Genomic DNA, 26,936 nt, shown 5'->3' with positions numbered 1-26,936 from the left:
ATTAAAAGATCAAGCCTTTAGAAACTTTCTTTATACTTTGCCTTGTGTCGGGCTCCACTGGACGTGTGTTGCAATAGCATGACGTCGAGGGTGTGACTGGACTCTGACAACTCTGGCTTAGTGATGCCACGGTCCAATAAGGACACGCCAACATGCTCCACCATGTCACTGACTTGCGATGGGTCCATTTCAGATCGGATAGTCCACATATTATGAAGGGCTTGGCAATTCTGACATGACAAAGGGACACAAGGCCATGCAAGCCATCGATCTCACCTAAAAGGAACTTTAAAAAATATTAAAACATGGACATAGGAAAAAAAAAACTAGGCAAGCAGGTCAATGCTGAGCGAGAATGGGTGACTCAAGGTTATAACTTCTAACCGGATATCGTAACTAGCAAGTCAACACCAAGATATAACATGTAGGATTTTAAGCTTGAAATAGGACTTTGTGACCAAAGGGTTTAGGGTTTAAGGGGCCAATAAGACGTAACAAACATCAAACAAGGAAGATTTAGGGCAATTAACCTCAAAATTTGTAGGTGCTACCACCTCCATCCCCCCTTCCCAAAAACTAATGAATAAAATTGAAGAGAATTGTCTTTGAGTAAAAAATGAACGTACAATCTATCATTTGGTACTAGAGCAACTGGGAGCAAGAGAACTTCTTTTCATAAGTTGTGTTTTGATGAAAGGCAAGGGGCAATCCATTTGCTCCGTTGCACCCTATGTCACAAAGTTTGGGTTCATGTCCGTGTTTGGCAACAATAAAATTTGGATGAAATTCAATGAGGGTAAAAAAAAAAGAAAAAAATCATGATTAAATTCGTGTTACATAAATTTTAAAATATTAGAATATAAATACATTTAAAATTTTTGTTTCAATATTGTAATATGTAGATACTAAATACATTCAATTGAATATATTAATGATAATAATATAAATTAAATAGGTCAAAAGATTAAATTTTAACATACTATAAATTAAAACAATGTTGATAGTTTTTTAATATTTTGACTTTTATTAATAAATAAATAAGAACAATGTTGATAGTTTTTTAATATGCTAAAATTTTATTAATAAATAAATAAATAAAAAGAACAAAACATTAAAAAAGTATGGAATATAAAGACAGAGTCAGCAAAAGTGATCACAACTTTCTCATTGTAGAGCGAGTATTGATCAACGAAAAGAAGCTATATAGGTTTTATTTCCAGACACTCAACTTGTATATACCTCCAATCTATACGCAAGAATAGGCATCAATTCTAATGCCTCAACAATGGCCACAAGAAAGGGGTTGGCAAAAGTCATTAGCAGGGAAATAATCTACATCCCATTGGCAAATTTGAAGAAGCTCACAATAAGACTCCTGATCTGTATTTAATCAGAAAAATGTAGTTGAAAACATACTTTTAAAATATATTTGATAAAAACTCTAGCCCATTTTGCTGTACAAATTTAGGGTAAGCTTAAATGAATTTTTTGGGAATTTAAAAAAATTTCAGATTTCAGATTTCATGCATAAAATGAGGTGAACCCTGTGACATATTTTGCACCTATGAATATTAATCTTAGTTGGGCAAATTGCCTAAGATTAGTTTGTTTTCTATATTTTTTGGTTTTGCATAAGAAGTAGGAGTTTAGAGTCTCAAGGGTTGCAAAATCTGTCAAGTGCAACTGCAGCAAAGGCATTTGAGGTGCAAATATGGAGGCACATGAAGTGTTGGTGCATCTCTAGCACTGGTGTTGAGATGCAAAGGGTCAAATATGCAGCATTTTTCTATGGTAGCAAAGACATGAAAGACAGTTATAGAGATTTCTTAGATCTGTTTGAGCATAAGTAGGAGAATAGAGGCATCTGAAAAATGTACCAGCAATAGGCACAAATTAGATAAGTAATTTTGTCTTTTACTAGATAAGGCTCACATCAGATGGAGAATAAGGAAGCATCCTGCATACACAGGCGTTCATATTAGGAATGCCCAACATCCAGCAAAGTTTCCAAAGAAAACAAGAGCTCCCAGCACTTAACCATATACATATGCAGCAGAATCAGTAACGTACAGATCTGAATTATACAAAAGGTGTTTTAGAGAAAGTTTCCTATTAGAAACAACAGCAATGGCATGGTGAATGTTATGACTACTGAAGATGCAGCAGTGCAGGCATTCGGAAAAGAATAAGGCATCCAAATGAATAAACTCCAGCAAGATGATCAAGAATGCCTGGTAAAAAGAAAATAAGATAAGCACATGGCAAAAAGCATGGTGCTAAGTAATTTTAATATATAAAAAGTTAACTTTATTAAAATTTAGGGCTCTTAATAGCTATTTTGCAGTTCAATAGTTTTGCTTCAAGCTATAAGTCATATTTTTTTAAAACATTATAGAACTTTAGAAAACTTTAAATTATTCCTTAGTCTATCCAAAGGAATAAAAGTAACTGTGTAACTTTTAACCTAAGGGCTGTTTCTAATAAAACTTTGTGAACATATGTAAAACTTTATTTTAAAACATATGGCCAAAGGAATCCACTTCTGATCTTACACTCTGTAAGATCTAATTGTTTTTTCAAAAAATGATACACCAAAACATGTCTTTATGAACCAAAAATACTTACTTTAGTATATGAGTGCATTATCAGCAGTACCTGACACCCCTACAAATTTTGATTGAGAGGGGAAATCCCATTCTCATGGAGAAAGTAAACAATCTATTAATATATTTGTCTAAAAAGAGGTCTTGTAAAATGATACATTTACTATAAACCTATAGACTACTCACTTTCACCACAATCTGTTATGGATCAGATTTAATATCGGTAACCATTGCAAAGTTCATAAGCAGGAACAAAGAGTCAAGCTGATCTACCTGGTGATCATTTACAGCCTGAATCAACTCTTCTCTGTAGGCATAGATTGGCAGAAGCTTCCTGTCATCCTATACAATCATTGCAAGAAAAGTTAAGCTGACATCAAATAACCAATTGTTGATGCTATATAAAAAAATAGAAAGTAAACAATGTTATTTCCAAGGGCTTGATGATCCCAAACATTTGATCAGGATTCGTATGAAAAAAAATTGTGTTATGTAAGTGGGCTGTGCATTTCAGTGGAATAAAATGAAAATTTAATGTAGTTGATACGTATAGTTCATGACATGTACATTAAACAGTTCATGGTATAAAATGTAATTTGATGCCTTCTATAGCTAAATGCTACATTCATTTCTGGCTTCATGAAAATGCATCCCACCTGGAGTTTGTGTGATATTGTTTTTGTCCTAGAATCCTTTTCAAAATCATCACCCTCAACCTGATTTAATGTAAAACATCAGTAGTGAACAAATTATTGAAAAATCAATAGTGAATAATATATAACCTATGTTGTAAATAATAGTAAACATTTACCCTTTTATCACCAAAGTCTAGTCCGATCAACCAAAGCAAGAGACATATATGATACATTTTATTACTAGTTAACCCAGAAGAAAATATTTGATATACAATCCAAAACATCAGCATAAGACCTAAACTCTCAAATTACCTCGTCTGCATCGAGTACCAATTCCTTGATAAACTCAATTTGGTCTTCAAATACATACCTGGCACAATTTTCAAGGTAATCAATCATGAGAAACCAACCATGACTAAAACATTCTAAATCAGAGATGAATCCTTTACAAATTCTACTACACATTGATGCATTCTTCATGAAATCAGTGTTTAGAGCTATGATAACCACATTCATGTCTTGTGGGAATCCAACTGTCTATGGAAGAAGTTAAAGTGACCTTGCAGCAGCAGCAGAATTCAGCATCCAACATATGGTGTCTAAAATAGAAAATTGACAAAGAAAGAGAAAACAATCCATTGCAAACTAATTACAAATTAGTAACCTGAGAAGTTTCTTAGAGGCTTACACGAGACAAATCAAGAAGCTCAGAAGACGGAAATAACATTGATCATAAAAGTTTCAAATCAAGAAGCTCAGAAGATGGAAATAACTTTGATCATAAAAGTGAAATGAAATTTTTTGGATGTGTTTGGACATAGCAATTAAAATAGCAATCCTACCAAATATTTGTTGGCTGAATTTTTAGAGAAATCTGGTTGACGTTCATGAAATAAAACCTAAACAGATATAGATTTCAACTGGCATGGTACTACCATATATATTTAACAAACAACTGCCCATTATTGTAGTACAAAACCCTAGAACAGCAAACTCACAGACACGGATTAAAAGCATGTAAAGAAAGTCAATCAGCAAGAAGAAATAAGCTACCAGCAGAGAAAAAAGATATTAGCAGATGAGAATCTGACCAGAGAGAGAATCAAATATAAAAACAAGGATACCGGATAACCAATGCACATTGTAAAAATAGGCCAATTGGAGGCAGCAAAATACAAACAGCTAGCCACCAATGTACAGCTATAGTACCAGCAGTAGCAAAGCACAGACAGGGAAGCACTGATCAACAGAAATTCAATTAGATAGCGAAGGTATTCAGCTGAAAAGCATATGTTCTACAAGCTGTCCTTAGGTTAAGAAATACATTGTCAATCTGGCATTTTTGGCCCTAATTTACTATTCTGGGATACCGAAACCTATTTGAGTATTTTCTAGGCCTTGTGCCATGAAATAGTTGAAATTTATAATATTTTTAAATTTTTCATATTGTTTTGGTTGCCATCAACTAAAAAGTGGCCTCCCAGAAAAGCCATCCTAGAAATATCTCCCTCCATCCCCTGCCATCCCAACCTCAGAAACTTGGTAGAATGTAGAATGACAACTTTTTACAAACTGTTTCATTCATTTTTATTTTCAAACCTGACCAGGAGATTAACATTACGCAGCTGCTTTTGTTCCCAAAACAGCACAACAGAAGATAAAGATAAAAATATATATAACTGTCAAATGACAATATTATATCAACAATAAATGCTAATGATTTTACATATCTTCAATGTAGAAGTCATAAATAGATATGCTGACATATCTTCATATTTTATTAATCGTAATTTGCATAAAAAACGGGCATTCATTGTTGATGCATAATAAAATTCACGATTCAATTAATTCTAGTAATTCCAAGACAACTTTTTCAGTGTTGAAATTAGTTATATCAGATCTAGTAGCGGGCAGATTTAAATTGCCTACAATCATATTTGCTTCTACTTCTGGTAAAGAATAATATAAGGATGTAGGTTAGTAACTTACTCATAGTCCTCTTGAGGTTTTGTCTTATCCAATGCTCCAAATTTTAGTGTTGCCTTTCCTATAGAAGGCATTACAGAAGCATCAAACCAAATGTAACCAATGGTATGAATATAAACAAGCTTAACAAGCATATATCCAGCCAACACTCTAGACATTTATAAAAAGGATTCGGTATCAACAGATCTCCAGTCTCCTAAACTATAGGCATAAATTCACAGATATGTTTATATCCAAAAAAGTATTGGGATCAACTTCTTCACGCAAACACATGCACTAAAGAAAGAATAGAACAGTCAAAGTGCAAATTCATCTAGCATACTTAGTATGCCTAATCATTAAGCAAACATTTTCATTAATTATTCTTAGATTATCATACCAATCTGATGTTGTTCCCAAGCTTCTTGCTCTGCAAATGGATTTACTTTGTCTTCAGAGCCTGTATCTCTGGTGAAATAGGAAGATTATGTTAAGGAAAAAACAATTTCAAACTATCCTAATGAAGCAGAAATGAGAAAATATTTACACCATATTAGGAGATTGCTAGACAGAGATTATCAAACATACACAGCAGGAAGCTGGTATAAGCAACTAACCATGTTTCTACGAATCATCAATCACTGTTAATTTTAGACGGGAAACTCCAAAACAATAAGCTTCACATCCATATAGTAGCACTTTTCAAAGTAAAGGATAACCTGTATCTTTGGATAGCTACAGCAAATCTTTTCTCCTGCTTCACCTTGCCGTCTTCATCATATGCTTCTGGCATGCGGTACTGCAGCCAAATATTGAAATAAGTTCCACATGGAATGCATGATGACATGTCAATTTTGCTTGAGATAAATAAAATCCATTTAAAAATTTTATCCACAAATATCCAGCACCAAGATAGACTTCTATATGTATAGCCTGGGATTCTCATTAAGATACAGGATTCCTCAAAAGCCGTTCAACAAGAATACAAAAGTTTGTCTTCTGTGCACTGTCTTTCTGATCTTCACTGGGAGTGTGAACCACAAATATTTCTATCAAAACATTCTCTTCAAGATAAGAAATGCAATGTATGTATCAAAAACAATGTAAAGACAAAAGCTTGTGTAACCAACTTACCACACATATGAGAAGGCATTCACAGAAACTTCTACAGAATCTAATATTATCTAATGGCTCAAAGAATGTTAGATATAGCAATGGCAAAATCCATGTCCATGGGTAATGTATTGCTCCCTGTACAGTTCTCTATTATTCACAATGTCAAAAGTGGGGAATTCAGAGCCAGCAGGTGGCTAACAAACAAAAGTTAGAAGGCTAATCATCCTCAGTTGTTCTTTCTGAACCAAAGAACAGTAAAAGTTAGAGGTGCATATTTTGCTTTTCAAAAAACGCAGCAATATTTTGATATTAATGAATTTACAAATTACCAAAAATGCGGTGACAAAAAATCAGCACCTCAATAGGGTGAATGCCATAAAGGCGAAAAGTCTTAAACTGAACAATATCAAATGAAAGTTAGCAATTCTAGATAACTATCTTTGGCTATGTATCAGTCAATTAAAAAAAAAAACATATATCAAACAGTCCAGCAGTATGTTTCCCCGCATCATTTGAGGATTCACACAAAGATACTTATGATGTTGTGGCACCCAGGCATGTTCAAGGTTGATTTTGTCTTTGCACATCATCTTTTGGTTGGCATATGCAACTCCATGAAATGAGAATCCCAAGAGGCATAATTTTATGAGAATACAGAGGGCACTCTTTGCTGAATTACAAACCTCTTGTCCGTTTGAGCCAGATTGATCATTTGTCTGTTGTATTTTACTTGCTGGACAGTTTGCCAAATCGCTTCAGCAAAGTTTATGACTTTTTCATTGGAAAGGAGCTCCTCAATTGCTTTGGCTCTCTAATGAAGCTGCGAGTAGTTTTGCCCTAAGCAGATTTGATGTAGAAGCATACTGAGGGTCAAGCAGTCCTATGTTACCAAAAAGGAATTGCATAAGTGTTTGTGTTTGTGACGTGTGAATTGAGTGTTTTGGTTTTTTTATTGTTTAAGGTTAAGGACGTGAGAAATCTATTGTGGTAATGTTAAGGCCAGAGATCGACAGAGTGTCACCATATAGGCAAACAAAGCTGAATCGAACTCATTCCTTTCTGACACAAGTGTGAATTCCTATGGAACTGCACAAGTGTAAACCACATTCACTTGGCTGTCACATGTTTCCATGTAAACTTGGAGCAGCCATGCAAGATCTGGTTCATGCTTGGAAGAAGATAAAGTGAAGAAATCTTTCCAAGACAATAGCTGGTTACCAATAGACACCATTTTCCAGTTATGTCAAATGGTCCAACATGTCCAATGCATGCAAGTGGCAAGCAAGGCATTCTACAAGCAATCAGACAATCAAAAGGCAAGTGGACGGAATCTGACGTATCATAGGATCTTAATTCTTGAAGTTTTGATTACAGATGTGAGGCGTAGACTTACCTTTTTATTCCCATGTCTGTGAATAAGCTATAATGTAGCTGTGTTAGCTTAAAAGTAGTTCAGTACCTTCAGAATAGGCTGCAGAATTCAATGTTTTTGTTTTGGACAGAAGTTGGTATCAAATGAGGGCTGTGATTGCTACTTAAATAGAAGAGTAGTTATAGGCTGGGCTAGCTCATAAAAGGGGAAAGATATAATACAAAATGTCTCTCTACAAATTATGTTGGCTGGGTTCCATACATTTCAGAGTCGCCCATAGGGCATGTAATTATTCTACAAAACAAAGAATTTTCCTAATTCTTCTTGTTCTTCCTTAGTCTTGTGCCAGTTGTTCATTGACCAGCGTACCATTTGCATCAAGATATCTACTGTTGATTTGATGTTTACGGCAATATTGGAGGATGGCCTGATTCTTATTATGCCATTGGATAGGAAAAGGAACTGTATGCTCTGGTGAAAGGGTGCCACAACACCTTATTTTGCTTCCATCTATTGTAATAGCCCTTGCATGCAATCATTATTGCTTGACAGAGATATGATTGAGTATGCAATTATGAGTGTTTGTAAGAGATATGATCAAGGTGAAATTATCTGAGCAGGAAAAAGATGCATCTTGTTCAAGAGCAGGGCTTCAGAACCTGGGGGGAATAACAATTGGAATAGATTTAAAAGGAGGAATTTTGTTAATTTCCCTAGGATTAGGAAACTGGACATTTACAAAAGCATGAAGTTTATTAAGGCCAGTTGATTTCTGAGAAAAGAGAGATAAACAAGTCAATGATATTTGATAGCTTTTTAGTGTGCAAACAAGAGGCATTTCAAAAAGGAGAAATTGGAGAAAGGGATAATTTACCTAGCCTTTTTAAAAGGAAAGAGGCCTTTGGAGAGCCTTGAAAAGCATAGTGGGCAGGTTCCTTACTGTTGCGATCCTTTCACACATCGCCCCATTAAAATGGGGACCCCCTCTTTTCGCTTTTGTTTTGCCTGTTCTTCTCTCTGCTTTTAGGGTTTTGAGTGAGTGAGTGGTCTGTCTGGTCTGTCTGTCTGTCAAATTTTGAAAAGTTATTAAGCATCCTCCCGAGGATTGAGATTGAGACGATAAGGTAAGTTTGTCAGGAAAGTCAGATAGGTCCCAGGTTAGGTCTAGTCGGGGTTTTTTGGGTAAAATCCAAATTTTGTCCAAGTGTTAGCATTTTGAAGGTGAAATTGTGTGTCCTTGCCTAGGTAAATTTTGATCAAATTTTGGAGGCAAGATGATGCCTGAAACAGAGAAATCACTCCTGTCCTTCACTGGAGGCCCAGGGCGAATTTCATTCTAAGTGCAATTTCTTATTTTGCGAGGGCTTGCTAACTGATTCCTGGCCTTGAAAATGACCTAACCCTGCCCTGTGAAATGATCGGAGACTTAAATTTTGTATGGATAAGCCAGAAAGGACAAAATCGCTCCTGTCCCTCACTCAGGGACCAGGGCGAAAATGTTATTTTATGCATATTTGTCACTGACTTTTCTATTTTGTTTTGTGCAGGGCCTTCAGGAAAGATAATTGGACGTGACTTGATGCTTTTGAAGATTTTGAAGGCAAGAAAATAATGAATTTTGAAGGATTAAGAGAAAATCGCTCTTGTCCCTCTCTGAAGGACCAGGGCGAAAAGGACTTAGCAGAGTCATTCCTGACCTTGTTTGGTCAAATTGAAACATCAAAGGCATGGTGGACGGCGAAATGAACGTGATAGAGCATCCAAACTTGATTAAAAACAATGAAATGATGGAGTTTTTGTCTAGAAGGGTAAATGCACTCCTGTCCCTCTCTGAAGGACCAGGGCGAAATTCTTTATATGCACAATTTTAGACCTTTCTTGGATATTAACTTTTATTCATAGCGTGAAGTAAGGTGAAATCTTCCCTAGCAAGGACATTTCATGGTAAAAGATGAAGCATTTTGGCCTAGAAGACAAAGTTCGCTCCTGTCCCTCACTGAAGGACCGGAGCTTGATTTTCAAATTTGCACTGTTCTTGCAGGATCAGGACAATTTTATGATTGGAAGAGATCAAGGAGGGCATGTTTTGTCCATTGAATATAATTTGAGTGGTCCACAAAGGAGGAAATCAACCCAAGTGACAATAGGCGCTCTTGTCCCTCACTGAAGGACCATGGCGTTTTTTCAAGATTGTCCTCTTCGTTTGAGATTTTGAGGCAAAACCTGACTTGGACGGGAGGGAAAAATGATGTTTTATGCCTTAGATGCGATTGAAGGTTTAAAGAACAAGGAAATATACCTAGAAGGCAATAGGCGCTCTTGTCCCTCTCCAAGGGTCCAAAGCGATTTTCCAAAAAGTGCAAATTTCTTGCAAAAGACAAGGCAAGTTTATGATTGAAATGAATGGAATAAGGCATGTTTAGCCCATTGAAGATAATTTGGAAAGCTAGCAAAGGGCGAATAGGTTTGAAATTGCAAAATCGCTCCTGTCCCTCTCCAAGTGACCAGGGTGAAATCTCCAAATATGCCCATTTACCTTACATTTTGAGATGCAATTTTTGTTTCCAAGGCTCAAGAAGGAGTGGGGAATGATGTCCTACGCCTTTAGGATAATTTGAGGATCGAAAAAATCAAGAATTTGTGCAATGGAATCAAAGCGCTCCTGTCCCTCTCCAAGGGACCAGGGCGATTTTCACAAAATCAACAATTTCCTTCTAAGATTACGCTAAGGCAAAATTGAGCAAGATTGGAAGGGTCTTCTAAAGCATGGTGAACAAAGGTTTGACTCCAAAAACTTGATGATCCTAGGCCAAATGCAAAAGTCGCTCTTGTCCTTCACTGAAGGACCAGGGTGAAAATCCTTGGAACACTCATTTTGCCTTGCAAAAACAAGTTAAGCATGCATAGAATGGATGAAAGGCGATCATTGCTTACTCCACAACGAGAATCGACAAATGAAAGGTGAAGGATCAAGGACAAAAGTGAAAAATCGCTCCTATCCCTCTCCAAGGGTCCAGGGCGAAAAAGTCTTAAAGGCTCTTTCCTCCTAGAGATCAAGCGAATGAAACTCAAGACTCCAATTGAAAGTGCCATTTTGGATGCCTAGATGAGGTTTTGGTGATTAAAAATGAAGAATGCAAGGTTTAGATTGCAAGTTCGCTCCTGTCCCCCTCCAAGGGACCAAGGCGAGGTTATTGGCATTCTTTATTTTTACATTATTTCAACGTTGATATCCTCTAAAATCGCATTAGATGCCAAAATTGCCAACTTCGAAATATTTGGAAAAATTTAAATTAAATTGGCATTTAATAAAAGACACGTTGGCATTTAATAAATTAATTTTGAGCCTCAAAAATCGAATTTTTTATTGTTAAGGCATTTAAAATTAATTTTTGTGAAATTAAAATTACAAATGGAGCACTTAGAGGCTTATTTTCATTTATTTTATCAAGTCGGCCTCTCCTTTTTTTGCAATTTTATTAATTTTTATAGGCTTATTTTGTCAAGTTGGCCTATGGGGGTAAGGTGGTGAGCGCCCTATATAATAGGGGTGTTTTGATCAAGTTTAATCCATCATTCACTCATTACTTCAAGTGCGAATTTGGAGATCAAGAAGAAGGTGCGAAAGCTGGTCTAGTTGGAGCGAATTTATCTCAAGTGTTGGAGGCTAAAGGTGGTGGAGTTGATGCTTGTGAAGACTAAAGGAGGCGCATTTTGCTAAAGGGAAAGCTTCAATCTACATTTTACATAGCCAAAATTCACCTTATTTTTGCATCATTTCTTAGAGTTAATTCTCAAGGGGAGGTATGGCAAAATTACCTTGACACCATTATTGAAGATTTGAGCTTTGCGCTTTGTTTTGAAAATCCTAAGTTTGATGTAGTTAATTAGGAAATGATAACTCAAGATTTATCATGAAGTTTCCTAATTAAAACCTTAAATCTTCCTTTCTACTTTATATTTTACGCTTCAAAAATATTACTCATTATGAAATGTTGTGTAGGTGTCAAGATGGCAACTCCAAAGGCAGGAGCATCTACTAGTCGTCCAGCTCTCATGAAGGAAGATCAGAGGAATGAAGAATTGGAGACCAAGATCGTGTCCAAGTGGAGCAATATTGGAGATACCAACTTGGGAAACTTTAGTGTCAAGAAGTTTCGAGAGGTCCCTTACATTGGTAAGCCATCACTTGTCGCAAAGAGAATAATTGAAAGTGGCATCATCAAGGCGGCCGGTTTCCCTCCAGCAGTCCAGGTTTCCCTCCAGCAGTCCAGTGTCATGAGCTGATGATCGAATGTGCCCGCCATTATGACTCACAATCAAGATCAATCGTATCCAAGGAAGGGAACACTTTGGCGTACCTTTCAGAGGAGGCTATAAGTGAAGCTCTCCATCTCCCAGAACATAAAGATATGATTTACAAAAGCCTAGAAGGAGTCAGGTCAATGTATGAAGATGATCCAGACACTTGCTTGAGCATCATCAATAAGAATTGGTTACTCAAAAGTTGTCCTCGCCTAAGCAAGATTCCCAACACACCACATAGGATCGACTTCCAGGAGGAGTACAGAGATTTGATAACTTTGCTCAATCGAGTTATAGGGGCTCCTCAAGCCTTCTACTTTGAGAAGTGGATGTTCTACTTCATCCAACTGACAGTTCAAGGGAAAGGAACGATCCATTGGGCTAGAATTATTAGCCATTGCTTGGACGTGCAGTTAAGAAGACTAAAGCCTACCAAGTCATTTCACATGAGCTCATACGTCATATATGCCTTGATCAAGAGTTTCGAATATGCAGGACTACCTCACAGAGGAGTGATCGGAAGAGGACACGGAGAAGTGAGAGTTTGTGACTCTTATGTTCATTTGCATCATCCACCTGGAAGTGACTACAAGTTAGTCAATGATACCTTCACGATGAACATCACTAGGATATTGCAAGGCAGGATTCACAATCGACTATCTCTAGATGCACAAGAGCTTGTGAAGAGGTATGGTGCTTGGTTCATCCAGTTTCCAAAGTTTACATATATCAGAGTTCATGGGTGTCCTTCACCTCCCTATATGTTGCCGAGGTATCCGACAGACAGGATAGTACTACTTGAAGTGACTAGACAATTGGCAGCTTATGTGAAGGCATTCAGACACAGGCATGGAAATGGAATTCCCGTGCCCATCATATTGGGGAATTCAGTTGAGGTATGCCCTAATGCTCAAGCCTTGGATGATGCAGAGAAGGAATTGGCTTTATATTCATTCACGTTCTTTGCCTTGAGAGAGAATTTTGATCCTTATGGGTATATGGAAGAGACAGCTGGTAGGAAGTACAAGCATGAATTTCAGGTAGAGGACTTTTGGATGAATCTCTCAAGTGATTTAGAAGTGAAAAGAAAGATGCATTCCAGATTACCTTTAGATCTCATCAGGAAATGCAAAGTCTATAAAGTGGTCGATCAAGCTCAGGACAGTGGCAGACATCTCCAGTCATCCAATGATAGAGAAGACAAAGCAGTGAAGATAGATTGGAACGAGCCTGAGATTTCAGACTTGAGAGCTTTGATGGCCCCAGTTTTGTCATGTACTCGCAGATGGGTGGATGTACAACATCAAAAGTTGAGAGAATAGAATATATCGATGACTTTTACTTTGAGGAAAGACCAGAGGAAGGAAGAGCAAGCGCGAGTGAAGACAATTCTCATCCTAGAGGCGTAAAGAGGAAAGAAAGACCTGAGAAAAGGGAACCCTCCAAGAAGAAGCAAGAGGCCAATCGAGATCGCTTATCAGGTACGTCTTCTCGACTAAGAAAAGGACAAGTTAAGTTGAAGGACAAGAGAAAACGGTACCTGAGGTTGATGAATCTATGGAGTCAATGGTACAGAATGATAAACCTGAAAAAGGGAAGGCACCTCAGCATTCGTCAAGTCAATCTCCCCAAGTCAACGAGCTACATGAAGAGAAGAATGATGATGAAGTGACATCTCCTCTCCGAGAAGACGAACCATTGCCTAAAGAAATACAAGTTAGAGAGACGAGATCTGCCATTCCAAATTGGTTGAAGGAGAGACTGACAAGGGTGATTGTGATTGAAGATGAAGATGATGTAATTGACTTAGAGAGCCTTATAGGAAATTCTCAAGAGGCAATGGAAAAGAGGAAGGCCACGAAGATGTCCAAGATGATCACAGACGAGACAAGGTCTAGGAAATTGCAGATAGCTACACCAGTAGTGGACAAGTTTGAAGGTGAAATTCTTGCAGAGGAGTATGATGTGGAAACGTTTGAGCTTGGTCCACTCACTGCTGAGCAGGCACTGGATGAGGCAACCGATTCATTTGAGGCACTTAAAGACAAGCTTAAGGAAGAAATGGAAAAGAATAGAAAGCTTGAGAGAGAGGTAGGCGCTTGGAGAGGCTACTTTAGCCATCTCAATCAGCCCTTGGGACGTCAGGATCCAACAGTGTCCCCTGTGCAAGCACTTCCCCTTGAATCAGTTGGCGAGGCAGAAAGAGTCAAGAGCTTGGTTCAGCTTATGAGCTCTTGGATTGACAAATCCCACACAGTTGCCGTTGAATTTGCAACAAGAATGATGTAGACAATCCATCGAGCTATCCAGGTCCTTGAGATCGTCCACAACCTAATGATAACAGTAGCCGCTTTCGCTCACACTAGAGATGTTATCATTCCTGTTCTGCAAGTGATCAGGCAAACACCAAGAAAGATTCTGGCACAAGAAAAGATAATGGATGGAGGAGCTCATAATTTACTTCAGTGGTCAACTCTACTTCAGATGAAAGAGGTTCTTTTTGAGGACATCAGTACCAAATGCAATCAAGTTGAGGGCGTCATCCATCCAATTCAAGACAGGGTGTTTGAGGTGTTATGTACCATTCTTGGCAGGAGGATCGAAGTTGAGACAGATGTGGACCTTCAAGAGTTGGAAGAAAGAGTCAAGGTTATTTTTTGCAAAGATGAGAATGTCATCACAAATGAGCAACGGGATCTAATGTTCACTACTATGCTCCTGATTGAGAAGATCAAAGAACTCGAACTTGGATGGGATGCGGCTCTCCTCAAGGCCTTTGATCAGGTTATTCACTTAGAGGAGCGAATGAGGAATCTTCCTGAGATTCCTATTGCTGAGATTGAAGGAATTGTGTCCAGATTCATTGCATATAGGTTCTAGAAGAGAGGTTGTTATAAAATGATGTGGCATCTTGATTATCATTGGTCTATGTTCCCTCGATTTTTGTGCCAATTAAATATTTGGCTATGCATTTAGTAATGTTCAACTAAAAAGGGAACCTTTTGTAACAAACCCTAATTAGGGTTTAGGTGTCAAAATCTCAGCCGTTGATCTTCTTTTGATCTGGGCCGTTCATTGTAATTGAGGATGCTATATATACCCTCACTCATTTTCATTTTGTCATTAGATATTAGAGATAAGCAATTAGAAATTAGGAGATTAGAGCTTTTGGAGAGAAGAAAGTTATTTTGTAGCCAGATTGAGCATTGAAGAAAGAATTTCAAACAATTGTTGTCTATTTTGGTTTTGAGATCAATAAAATATTGAAGTTATGGTGTTTTATTGTAATTCTTGTGGCTACTTTCATGGTTGTTTGCTTTCTTGAATCATTCTCAGTCGGAGTAATATTTAAGTTTGAAGGACTAAGTGTTGGGCCTGATCTTTGGTGAGATTCACATTCCAAACCACTAGCTTCTTACTGATTGTAAGGACGCCTTGTGTGGTCAACTGGAGATATCTAGATTGCTTGAACCTTCGATCATTATTGAACTATTGATATGTATCTTCATGGTAGTGTCTATAATTCTTGATGATTTGAAAAATCACTAATCACCTTAGAAGATCGCATCAATTCCAGTAGAGTTGTAATTCCTTGGCAATACTAAAATTGGTAGAATCTTACCAAATCTAGCCTACATTAAGTCATTCTTAGGATTAGATTAGAATTCATCTCTTGCAAACCCTACCTTTTGATCTTTTTTGAGAACTTGTTAGTTTTAGGAAAATTTTGTTCCTACAGTTCGAAAACGTAAAGCCCCTTGAAGAAACAGCATTTACAACGACCACTGGTGCTTATCCACACGTAGAGATCCTACAACGAAGAACCTTGAAGTCACCCTAATTGATCCTTTCTCGCGATATCTTCAGCATTCAGAGGCTTTATTCAAGAGAGGATAAGGTACCCTTGGGTATTTTATTCTGTGTTTGATAGTGTACAAAATACACGTCAACACTTACCAGAAAGGCTGAAATTTTGAATGTCATTGTCCTTGTCTTCTTCTAATTTGGTGAATCCAGTGCTTTGGGCAACTATGCTATGCATTTCAGATGGTCTGTGCTTGATTGCAACTGCTTTCTTTGAAACTTTTTTTAATCTTATTTTGTGACTTGTTGTCAAAGCTTTATTGGCCATGTGCAAATATTTGCAACTACAATAGCATGCATTTCCTTTTATAATCTTTGACAGGAAGCAAAGGCTTTTCCTCTATTGCATTCTAATTAAGATTTGAGTGCCTATACAACTAAAAAACTGTAATCATCATCAAACCAACCAGGGTTGTTCAATTTGACATCAATGACAAGCATGCCAACAATTTCCCCCTTTGGTATTGATGTCAACTCTTGATCACACAAAGATCTTTTACATATCAGAATCTGAAAACAAAATCACCAGAGACTGAGAACAAAAACACAATCACCATAATCTGCAAACAAACAGCTGAAACATCTCATCACCATAATCTGAAAACAAACATCTGAAACATCTCATCAGTAAACAAGCATTCAACCATCTAAACATAACAGCTGAATTACCCATCAAATGCATCTGCAAACAACAAAGTACTTTTCTCCCCCTTTGACATCAATGACAAAGGGTGGGGGACAAACAAGAGAACAGCAACAAAACACACTCCTCCTAAGCAGATGCCATGAACAGATCTAGACGTGAGAGGCCACAACCCCAAGCTTGTGACAAAGAGTCGCAAAACTTTCCTTCATAAGTGGTTTGGTAAATATATCTGCCAATTGATTCTTTGTAGGAACATAGTCAAGTTGAACCTCATGACTTGCAACCCTTTCTCTCAAAAAATGATACCTAATGGATATATGCTTAGAGCAGGAATGAAGAAGTGGATTCTTAGAAATGTTAATTGCAATAGTATTGTCACAAAAAATGGAAATAGATGCATCATATATCACCTTCAAATCCTTAAGAGTTTATCACATCCATAAAACCAACTAATCCAAGCAACAACATATTCATCCTTAGCAGTAGACAAAGTCACAAATTCCTGTTTCTTGCTTATCCAAGCAACCAACTTATCTCCCAAAAAGAACACACCACCACAACTGCTACACCTATCATCAATACAAGCTGCCCCATCTACATCGATATAGGCTGTCAAGGTGACGTCATTAGTTCGTGGATACCATAAACCATAACTCATTGTGCCCTTTAGATATCTAAAAACCCTTTTAACAGCATTAAAATGAGAAACCTTAGGAGTAGATTGAAGTCTAGCAACCATGCACACATCTTGCATTATGTCAGGTCTTGATGCAATAAGATATAATAAACTACCATCTAAGAACCCTTTTAACAGCATTAAAATGAGAAACATTGGAGTAGATTGAAGTCTACCAACCATGCACACATCTTGCATTATGTCAGGTCTTGATGCAGTAAGATATAATAAACTACCAATCATAGACCTACATTTTGTCTGGTTCATATCCGGTGAGTCATCATTTTTACTCAACTTACAACCTATGATCTTGGTGTACTTACAGGTTTGCAATCCCCCATTTGAAATTTCTTAAGCATCTCTTTGGTATATTTAAAATGAGATAAAAATATACCTGCATCCAACTAAGACACTTGCAATCCAAGAAAAAATGAAAGCTCCCCTATCATAGACATTTCAAATTCTTTTTGCATTTGGGTAGCAAAATCTTTGCAAACATTATCATCACTGCCCAAAAAACATAAACTACTACCACAAATAGATGATCATCAATTGACTTGAAATATAGGTTACCACCTGCATTACCCATGTTGAAACCCTGCTAAAGAACGTGTTGATCCAACCTGGAGTACCAAGCCCTAGGAGCCTATTTTAGAACATACAAGACCTTTTTTAACCTGCAAACATACTCTTCCTTTCCTGGACATTTAAAACCTTTTGGCTGCTCCATATACACTTCCTCTTTCAAATAACCATTTAGAAATGCACATTTAACATCCATTTGCCAAACTTCAAAATTTATGAATTGAGAATGCCAAAAACATTCAGATAACTTCTAATTGAGCTACAAGAGCAAATGTTTCTTCAAAGTGAATTCCCTCAATTTATGCATATCCTTTGCACACAAGCCTAGCCTTATTTCTTACAATTTTACCATACTCATTCAATTTGCTCCAAAAAACCCAATTAGCACCAATTACATTTTCATCAATAGGCCTAGGAACCAATTCCCATGTTTTGTGCTTCTCTATTTGACTTAACTCCTCTTTCATTGCATTAGTCCAATTTTCATCTCTACTAGCTTCATTATAAGACTTAGGTTCGAATTCAAAAACCAAAGAAAGATATACCTCCTCATTGTACTGTTTGGCAACTCGTCTCCGTGTTTAGACACCATCTTTATGACGAGTGATCTGCTGCTCAGGATGGTTCTTTTTCACAAATTTTGAAGGAGCCTTTTCACTATCATTTTACAGGAATCATTTCGCCACCATTTTCAGACCCTATTTCATCAATATCATGTTTAGAGGCATTACTTACAAAATCCTTAGCAACTTTTTCAAATTCCTTGTCAATAATAGATTCTTCAGAGCTATCTTTCTGCAAAATCTCATCCACTTTCACACAAGCACTTTCAATAATCCTTTTCAATCTAGCATTATAACATTTGCAAGCTTTGCTATGTGTGGGATAGCCAAGAAAAATACCCTCATCACATCTAGGATCAAGACTTCCCAAATTATCTTCATCTCTTCTAATAAAACATCTACTTCCAAAACTTTGAAGTACTTAACAAAAGCAGGTCTGCCATACCACAGTTCATAAGAAGTTCTCACTACATGTCCTTAACTATACTCCATTAAGATTGTATACTGGTGTGTGAACTGCTTCTACCCAAAACTTGTCTGATATTTTAGCTTCATTGAGAAGAGTCCTTGCCATTTCTTTAATTGTTCAATATTTTCTTTCAACTACACATTTTTGTTGTGGAGTCCTTGCTGCAGAAAAATGGCTATTAATGCCAAACTTCTCACAATATTCATCAAACTCGTTAGAAACAAATTCACCACCTTTGTCAGATCTAAGACACTTAATTTGAAACCACTTTCTTTTTCAACCATTGCTCTAAAGATTTTAAACCTTTCAAATGCTTCTGATTTTTCTTTTAGAAAAGTCACCCATGTCATTCTGAAAAAATTCACAAATAGCATAAAGAATCTTTCATTTTTTAACCCTCTTGTTCTAATTGGTCCACAAAGTTCGGTATGAACTTACTCTAGAGGTTGCAATCTTGAATATTCTTTTTGCTTAAAACTTATTCTAGTTTGCCTTCCCTGTTGGCATTCCTTACAAACAATATTTTTAGGCTTTACAACTTTAAGCATGCGTCTAACTAAATTCAAAGAACTAATCTTGATATGATTATCAAAATTCACATGACCTAATCTTCTATGCCATAGCCAACTTTCAACATATTGACCCAACAAGCATTTCTTACCTTTAACTTCTCTTAGATCATCAACATTACTTTCAGTTCTCTTTCCTTCAGCCACTAATTTCCCTGAATTAATTTTTCTAACTTCACAACCTTGAGCATTGAAAATCACAATATACCCATTATCACATATCTGGCTGACACTTCATAAATTATAAACTTTAGTTTCTCTACATACTAGTCATTATGAAGATTTAGAGTACCATTAATGCTTAGAGAGCCTTTACCTCGAATTTGCACTGATGATCTATCACCAAACTGTACTATGCCACCATTCCAATCAGTAAAGTTAGTAAACTTACTCTTATCACCTATCATGTCAGACTTACTCTTATCACCTTTGTGTTTGTCATTGATGTCAATGTATTTGTGTTGTTTAATGTCAATGTAACTGAACCCTAGCCTGAAAGTTTATCTGAAAGGTTACCAGATACATTTACTTGCAGCATCAAAAATTGTAGCAACATATTCCTGTATAATCATTGTGTCTTCATGAAGTTTTCTCTGCATCAGATCTACTAGTATGAAAGATAACAATAGTTTGTTATTGAGAAGACAGTAATTCTTTGTTTCAGAATGACATGATAATCAGACTTTATTATTCTAGATCATTCTAAACATGGAAACAGGCTTAATTCAATCTTACCAGACTTTATCAGCACTGTTTCAATCTGTATGATGTATGACAATAATTATAATGTGGGAAGGATATCAGATCAATTATTGAAGATAATATTCAGACATGTTTGTGCCACAAATTTTGGTTTAGCTGTTGTATTTGCTGTCATTTTGTGCTTCAGTTCTATTTGTAACTGATTGCTACTTGTCTTGGGACGTTATATCAGCAAACTGTCGATATTCCAAGTTAAGCATATCATTGTTTTATAGAAATAATAAAAGTAATCAATATTATAAGTCATGAATATTATTATTTTATAGAGATGAAAAAAGAAACTAATTGGTTGGAATTAATTAGCAGTTGGAAACAGTTACAACAGAAAGGAAAGTAGTTTGCAAGAAGTTATAACTTCTTAATTTGATACTCATAGTTTATGATGAGAGACAGTTTTTTGTGGTTGGTTGATGACTATTATCTGAAGCATCGAATGGGAGGAGGCATTATTTATACTGATGTTTATTCGAAGAAAAAGGTGGATGGTGTGGTATGAAAAGAAGAAATCAAGACTTTATGCAGAATCACGGGTTTAGAGATTGATGATATCAACAAAATGGAGCACTGAAATCACTGTTATGTATAATGATACTATGAATATTGTTGCCAAAAGAAAGGTCAACGTATCATATACTTGTTGTGAAATGATGTGAGTTTTGTTGTTAAGAGAATAAACATATAGATATATTTCTATGCTGTCAATAAGTAATACATACTAGAAGATACACACAATAAAATGATCCAATTTTGTGGAAGTTCTTGATAGGTTTTTCTGAGATTGTGGACAGGAGAGTGGAATACAGAACAGTGCTTGTAAAGATTTGTGACCAGGGTTTCTGAGTTGCAGATAATATAAATTGTTTGCATATTTATTACAGTGTAGTTCAAAATAGAACAGAATATCTGATTTATAAAATATTAAGTTTCAGATTTGTAAATAGTAATAAATCATTTGTTTGTAACATCTTTATGCTTGGTGCCTAAAGATGCCGAGTTGGTGCTCAGACTGAGATTTTTATGTTTGTTAGAGTTGGTGCTCTTAAGAAGGAGTTTGGTGAGGGTTGGTGCCCTAAAACTTTGTATACAGTGCACTATTGATTTGTGAGGCTGGATTGGGACAGTAGATCCTAACAGCATTTCTCACTGTGGTTTTTCCCATTCCAGGGAATTCCAGGTATTTCTTGTGTATTGGTCTCTATTTGATGTTGCATTCCTTTCAATTCTGATTTTAAGTTACTCAGTTTATTCAGAATATCTAAGTATTAAAGAATTTGAAAGTTTGATCTACTACTGATTCACCCCTCCTCTGCCCCCCTCCCCCACCCTCTCAGTAGTAGCATTGTGTTCTACAAACTTGAATGGTAGTCTATTTTATTGTTGGTACAAAGGTCTCCTCAATCTATTCCTTCTCTTTGTGCATATCCCTTTGTGACAAGCCTTCCTTTGTGTTTGTCAAGTGGGTCATCTACTTTCTATTTATTTTAAAAGACCCACTTGTAACCAGCGGCTTTGCATTGAATGAGGGATCAAGTAACTCCCAAGTGCCATTCTTTACTGAGACATTATCGTAATCAATTTTCATTGTGTCCTCCACACATCAATCATTTCAAATTGTTTGAAGGAAGTTGGTTTTGAATCAGAAGCAATATGAATTTCTTCTTTTGAATGCCATCCCAGGGTGAGCTTTGCTAGCATATCTTGAATCTCTTCTAGGAACTTTTACTATTCTTGTCTAGCTTCACATGCACTTCTAGTGCATCTTCTTCCAACTTCATTAGCTATGACTTCTTTCAATATGATATTCTAGTTGTTGCTCAAAAAACACATTTTCATCTTTTGATGAAGTTCCAATTTCTTCCTTGGGGGTGTTTTTGTTTCAATTATTATAGGCAAAATAGATTCAACAAATTCAAAATTCCATGCCCCCCACTTAATGTTTGGAATCTCCACATCATTCTCTTTGAAAACATCAAAATTTGCAAAAAAAACAATTGTGGGAACTCTCCTCCTCTTGATCACATATCACTGAGTGTGATCTTTCAATGATCTGAAATATTGATGTAAAAATACAGACGAATGAATCCAAAAGTATTTTGTATTACTAAACATGATGCATTTACCTCAGTTATTCAAATGTATTTTAATAATATTACATCTTTAAATTATCTTAATTCCAAATGTTTAATCCATTGAATCTGCCGCTAATTCTTAAATATCCTTAGAAGAAAAAGTGGCATTACATGATCACATGCATAGAGAGTATGATTTTTGATGCAGGCCTCCAAGACGTAATTTTGGACAACTTGAAGACTTGCAAGGCTGCAAAGGCAAGGTTGTTTTCTTTACCTTCATGCATTTAAATGAGAATGACACTATAGCCAGGTTTTAAAATAACTTTGATAATTCTAATTTTAGTTTGGTTTCAAGTTTATTAAGTTACAAAGTTAGCTACATTGTTCTTATAGATTGATGGTGAAACGATTATGGTGCAAAAAGAGTAAATACCAAATCTTCAAATCTTTGCCATCCACATTTTGTGCCTGCTCTATGATGCTTCTAGGTGTGAGCAAAACTGGAGCACATTTGAGCCCAAAAACAAAAACAAAAAAACAGATATACTCAAAAGCATGTCGAAAAGGTGGACAAGGGACACATGAAGCAATTAGCATAATTAAAATAATTTACACTTGTTATCTACCACATATACATAAATATATAAAATACTATAGCATTGGAATCTGCAAACTATTTTCAATTACAGATTGACAGAATGCAAATGCAAATGCAGATCACTTATAATATAATTTGGAGCTAATATAACCCTTTAAAAAATTTTAATTATGAAAAATGAGCTTATGGAAAAGCGGTGTAGAATATTTTGCATCAAATATTTATTTAAATTAATAGTTGTTAAAAATTACTTTGTAAACTAACCATCAATGACATTCAGATGGCATTTTACTCATGAGTGAACAACCAGATGAAGCTCTAATATTTATCGAAACCTATAGAGTAAACTAGTCTTTCAGATCTTTTTCTCTGAGTTTTAATTAAACCCCAGCCGATTCACATCATCAAACACCAAATAAAAACAAGTCATTGCAGGTTAGCAAGTCATATTAAGTCTTTGTTCATTCATATCATTTTTAGACAAAAGTTATGACGGCATTATCAATATATCTACTATAAACTTTAAATACCTCATCAATATATGGCATGTGCTTATATCATGCAAGGGCTAAGTAAAGATACATTTCCTTTAAATAACATTCAATATGCGTATACAGATACTTCCAAATACAGTTATGTGGTTGTAAATCATGAAAGTAGTTATCAAAGAAACACACGGCACAAATCGCCTGCAGTAGGTTAAACTTATAACCCTGTTTCCCATGAGCCTTAACATAATCAACATAAATATGTTAAGGACTGGTAGCGCACATGCTAAACACAATTAAAAAGGGGCATGGTTCAGAGTTTCATAGTTCAATCCATTAATCCGATAGCAAAGAACCATATCATAGTTTAAAAAACAAGTGACATCTCACACCAATTCAAATTGCAAACTGCTGCTGCCTTTAAGTTTGCATGAAATAAGGGGAAAAATGTCAAAATTGAAAGACATGCATAATAAATTGGAAAGTTTTGAGATTCAGCTTTTGGAATGAGCTAGTTTAAGCATAAACAAACAGTACCTCAACGATGTTATCCAAATCCTTAGCCCGCTGCTTGGCTAGCTCATAAACAGTTCTTTTGTACCTGTGATAAAGCAATTTTGAATAAGCATGATGCACATGTGAGTGTTTCTCTCCTAAAAAAAAAGCATTGAATATTATATGAGACTGATTATTGTAAGCAAATATCTTGTTCCTAGCATAGCTTTCAAGTAAACCATATTTGCAACAAACTAGTGATTTTGCAAATAAGATTTTCACTGGAATGCATTTATCTAATTACTTCAATCCTACGGGTAAACTCTAATTGTTTTCACAAGGACATTTCAACTTAGATACTTCGCTACCTATCATTAGGGAACCAATCAGAATATTCTAAAAAAATACATAATGGTTATTTAAGTTTGTGGTATAGAATGGTGGGAGGGTTATTTTAATATTCTTGCACAAGTGCAAGTCTGTCCCTGCCATGCGCATGCTATCAAAAACTTTAATTTTCAAATTGGAAACTTGAAACTCCTCTACTTTGTAGTGCACTTTTCCCCATCCTACATGCAGTTTTGCTCATCAAACTTAGTCTTCAACAAATGCCTCCTAATATGGCATGTCCTTCTGAATTGGTGGTTGCTTTAGACTTGCAATATATTCCTCACTGGGGTCTGCAAAGTTATGCTGGATGTGCCCTTCATACAAGACTCTGAACTCTTTATTTTTAAAACCAAATTGTTTCATACGGTGCACCTTAGTGACTTGTTTCAGACCTTGCAGATTTGTGACTTGTCTATTGTTAGGTGTACGCCAGCTGACTACGTACACACTTATGTATAGAATTATGCTTTGATTTTTAGAAGTCAAATTTGTCATTTCATTAGGGATGCATTTCTGCTCTGGACATGCACCCATGAATGGAAGTCTCAATTTTGTCAATACAGTTTTCTTTGATTAGGCATACCACTAAGGTTCACATATGCACCTTTGAATACAATTTGCTCGTTAAATTTACTACTATGTTCAGGCATTACCTTGGTTACCAAATGCACACCTCTATATTGAGTTTTGGACAATCCTTATTCTCTAGTGTCCATTTTGTTGGAAAAGGGTGTTGTACACATTAAACAAGAAAATAATTATTTTAATTACATGAAATAATTATTTATTTATGGTATATCTTTAGAAGATGTCTTTAAAACTTTATAACCACATCAAATATTTATTTGGTTCCATTTGTAAAGTTGTATGTGACATCAATTAGATATTTTATGTGTAGATTGCACAGAGGAGAAGTATTTGATATTGGAAAAAAAATTATTTAATATTGGAAAGACTTGGTAACAAAAAGTGAATGTTGGGGTCAATGGTTTCATGTACTCACAGTTTTGAGACACACGGTTTTACCTTGCCACTTGGTTGTTTTGTGTCATTGGATTCTATACAACCAAACAAGTGTTTAATGTTGAGACGTGGACCAGCTAGGACTCGAACCTAGGACCTTCCATACGCTGCTGGAGTGCTCTACCACTGAACTACTGGCCCCTCTTGGACCAGTCCATTGTCGGTCTGGGTGTGGCTTAATTCCAACACCAACACCCCCCCTTCAGCCACACCTCTCGTGTGCTTGGGGCTCCTAGCCTGGACCTGGCTGTGATACCATTTTGAGACATGGACCAGCTAGGACTCGAACCTAGGACCTTCCATATGCTGCTGGAGTGCTCTACCACTTAGCTACTGGGCCCCCTTGGACCAGTCCATCGTCAGTCCGGGTGTGGCTTAGTTCCAATACCAACATTTAAGGGTTGAAGTTGGCTGGTTAGTTTGTATTGAGCTCTCTTGTTTAGTGCACATATGAACCATGGCATGTGACTACATCGTTGGACACATGGAGGCGGTACTGGAGGAGCTTGACATTTTAAAGTATTCATGAAGACTCTGTGTATTGTAATGTTTTATTGCTGGATAATACAATGTGTAGATGCTTTTGGAGACTGGGTTTTTCCCACTTCAAGGTTTTCCTAGGGTATATCTGTGTAATCTTGTGGCATGTCTTTAATCTTTTCCTTATGGTTATTTTGTAAGTTTGTATGCATGCTTTTCCTAACACGCTTCACCTTTTCACTTAAACTATTCTCTGATCTTTGTATGTCCGCTTCTCCTTGTACAACTACATGCTAATCTTTGGACCTAGAAAATCACTCCACCAACAACTTCTCTTTCTTTTCCAAACAAAATGACTTCAAGAATTCCATTCCATGATATATGACCATTCAAAAAAAGGATAATAAAGAAAACAAGACAAATCTAACTAATCAAGACCTGAAACATGTTTTGTCCCTAGGTAAACAATAGATTTTAGTTTTAAACATGAGCCTATACGGAAATTTCACATGGGTCCAACAACATACAACTTTTGTGACCTCGTACCACTTGTAAGAAACTGAAAGAGTGGTGTCAAGAGATTTACTCTCTTACTAGACATTTACTCTATGCCTTAAGGTTTCTCCAGCTATAGCTTGAATGTTTCAGTAGTGTTATGCTTTTTTGCATCTTTCTTCTGCCTTATTATGAACTTTTATGTACATTGTGTTGTGCTCTGCACTGTTGTGCTCTGCACTGTTGCGATCTGCCTAAGTGGTAGAGAAGAGTCCAAGCGAGCATTTCGAATTCTGTAGAGCCTGATGACTACTCAGCATTGCCTTTCCTTGTGATTTGCGAGAAAGTAAAGAACCTCCTAAATGCATTCAAAATCACCAAATCTCTCATAATCTTCTTGTAACCAGAAAATGGCACAAGGATACATCTTGCAAAAGAGGCATCTAGGCCGAGAACCAAGCCATTAGGGAAAATCGCGTTAAGAGCCAAAATTGTGCAAGAAGCCGAAGTCTTAAGAAATCATCCAAGGAGCCGAAGTTCACAAAACCGGCTTGTAAGCCGAAATGGAAAAGACTTAAGTTCAATCTCGCAAAACTCCTCAATTCGCCGAAAAAGGTGAAATGGATTTCAAGTTTGTAAAAGAGCCCAAAAGACCGAAAACTATCCAAGTCTCCCAAGATCGGCTCTTAAGCCGAAAACTTCAAATAAGATCCAAATATCACGAAATCACCTTATTTGCCGAAAACTTTCAAAGGCTCTCAAAAA

At 36.3% G+C, this 26,936-nt stretch overlaps 1 protein-coding gene across 8 annotated transcripts in view; it reads right to left on the bottom strand.

Annotated features, from left to right (window-relative positions):
- The window catches only part of LOC131028627 (pre-mRNA-splicing factor ATP-dependent RNA helicase DEAH1), a 190,919-nt gene that overhangs the window by 80,875 nt on the left and 83,108 nt on the right, over positions 1-26,936 (bottom strand). For 7 of the 8 annotated variants that reach the window (XM_057958933.2, XM_057958930.2, XM_057958931.2 and 4 more), the window contains 7 exons: positions 23,826-23,889; positions 5,923-6,002; positions 5,604-5,671; positions 5,228-5,285; positions 3,551-3,608; positions 3,260-3,319; positions 2,877-2,945 (listed from right to left, as the gene is read on the bottom strand). In XM_057958933.2, coding sequence (XP_057814916.2) covers positions 2,877-2,945; positions 3,260-3,319; positions 3,551-3,608; positions 5,228-5,285; positions 5,604-5,671; positions 5,923-6,002; positions 23,826-23,889 — 457 coding nt within the window. Of the gene's footprint in view, positions 1-2,625; positions 2,665-2,876; positions 2,946-3,259; positions 3,320-3,550; positions 3,609-5,227; positions 5,286-5,603; positions 5,672-5,922; positions 6,003-23,825; positions 23,890-26,936 lie in introns of all 8 variants that reach the window. The other variant, XM_057958935.2, reaches the window with a different exon arrangement.

The sequence above is a fragment of the Cryptomeria japonica genome, chromosome 4 (assembly GCF_030272615.1).
Source record: "Cryptomeria japonica chromosome 4, Sugi_1.0, whole genome shotgun sequence".
NCBI classification, from domain to species: domain Eukaryota; kingdom Viridiplantae; phylum Streptophyta; class Pinopsida; order Cupressales; family Cupressaceae; genus Cryptomeria; species Cryptomeria japonica.
Note: the sequence above shows the minus strand (reverse complement) of the source record. Positions and strands in the feature narration are given on the sequence as shown.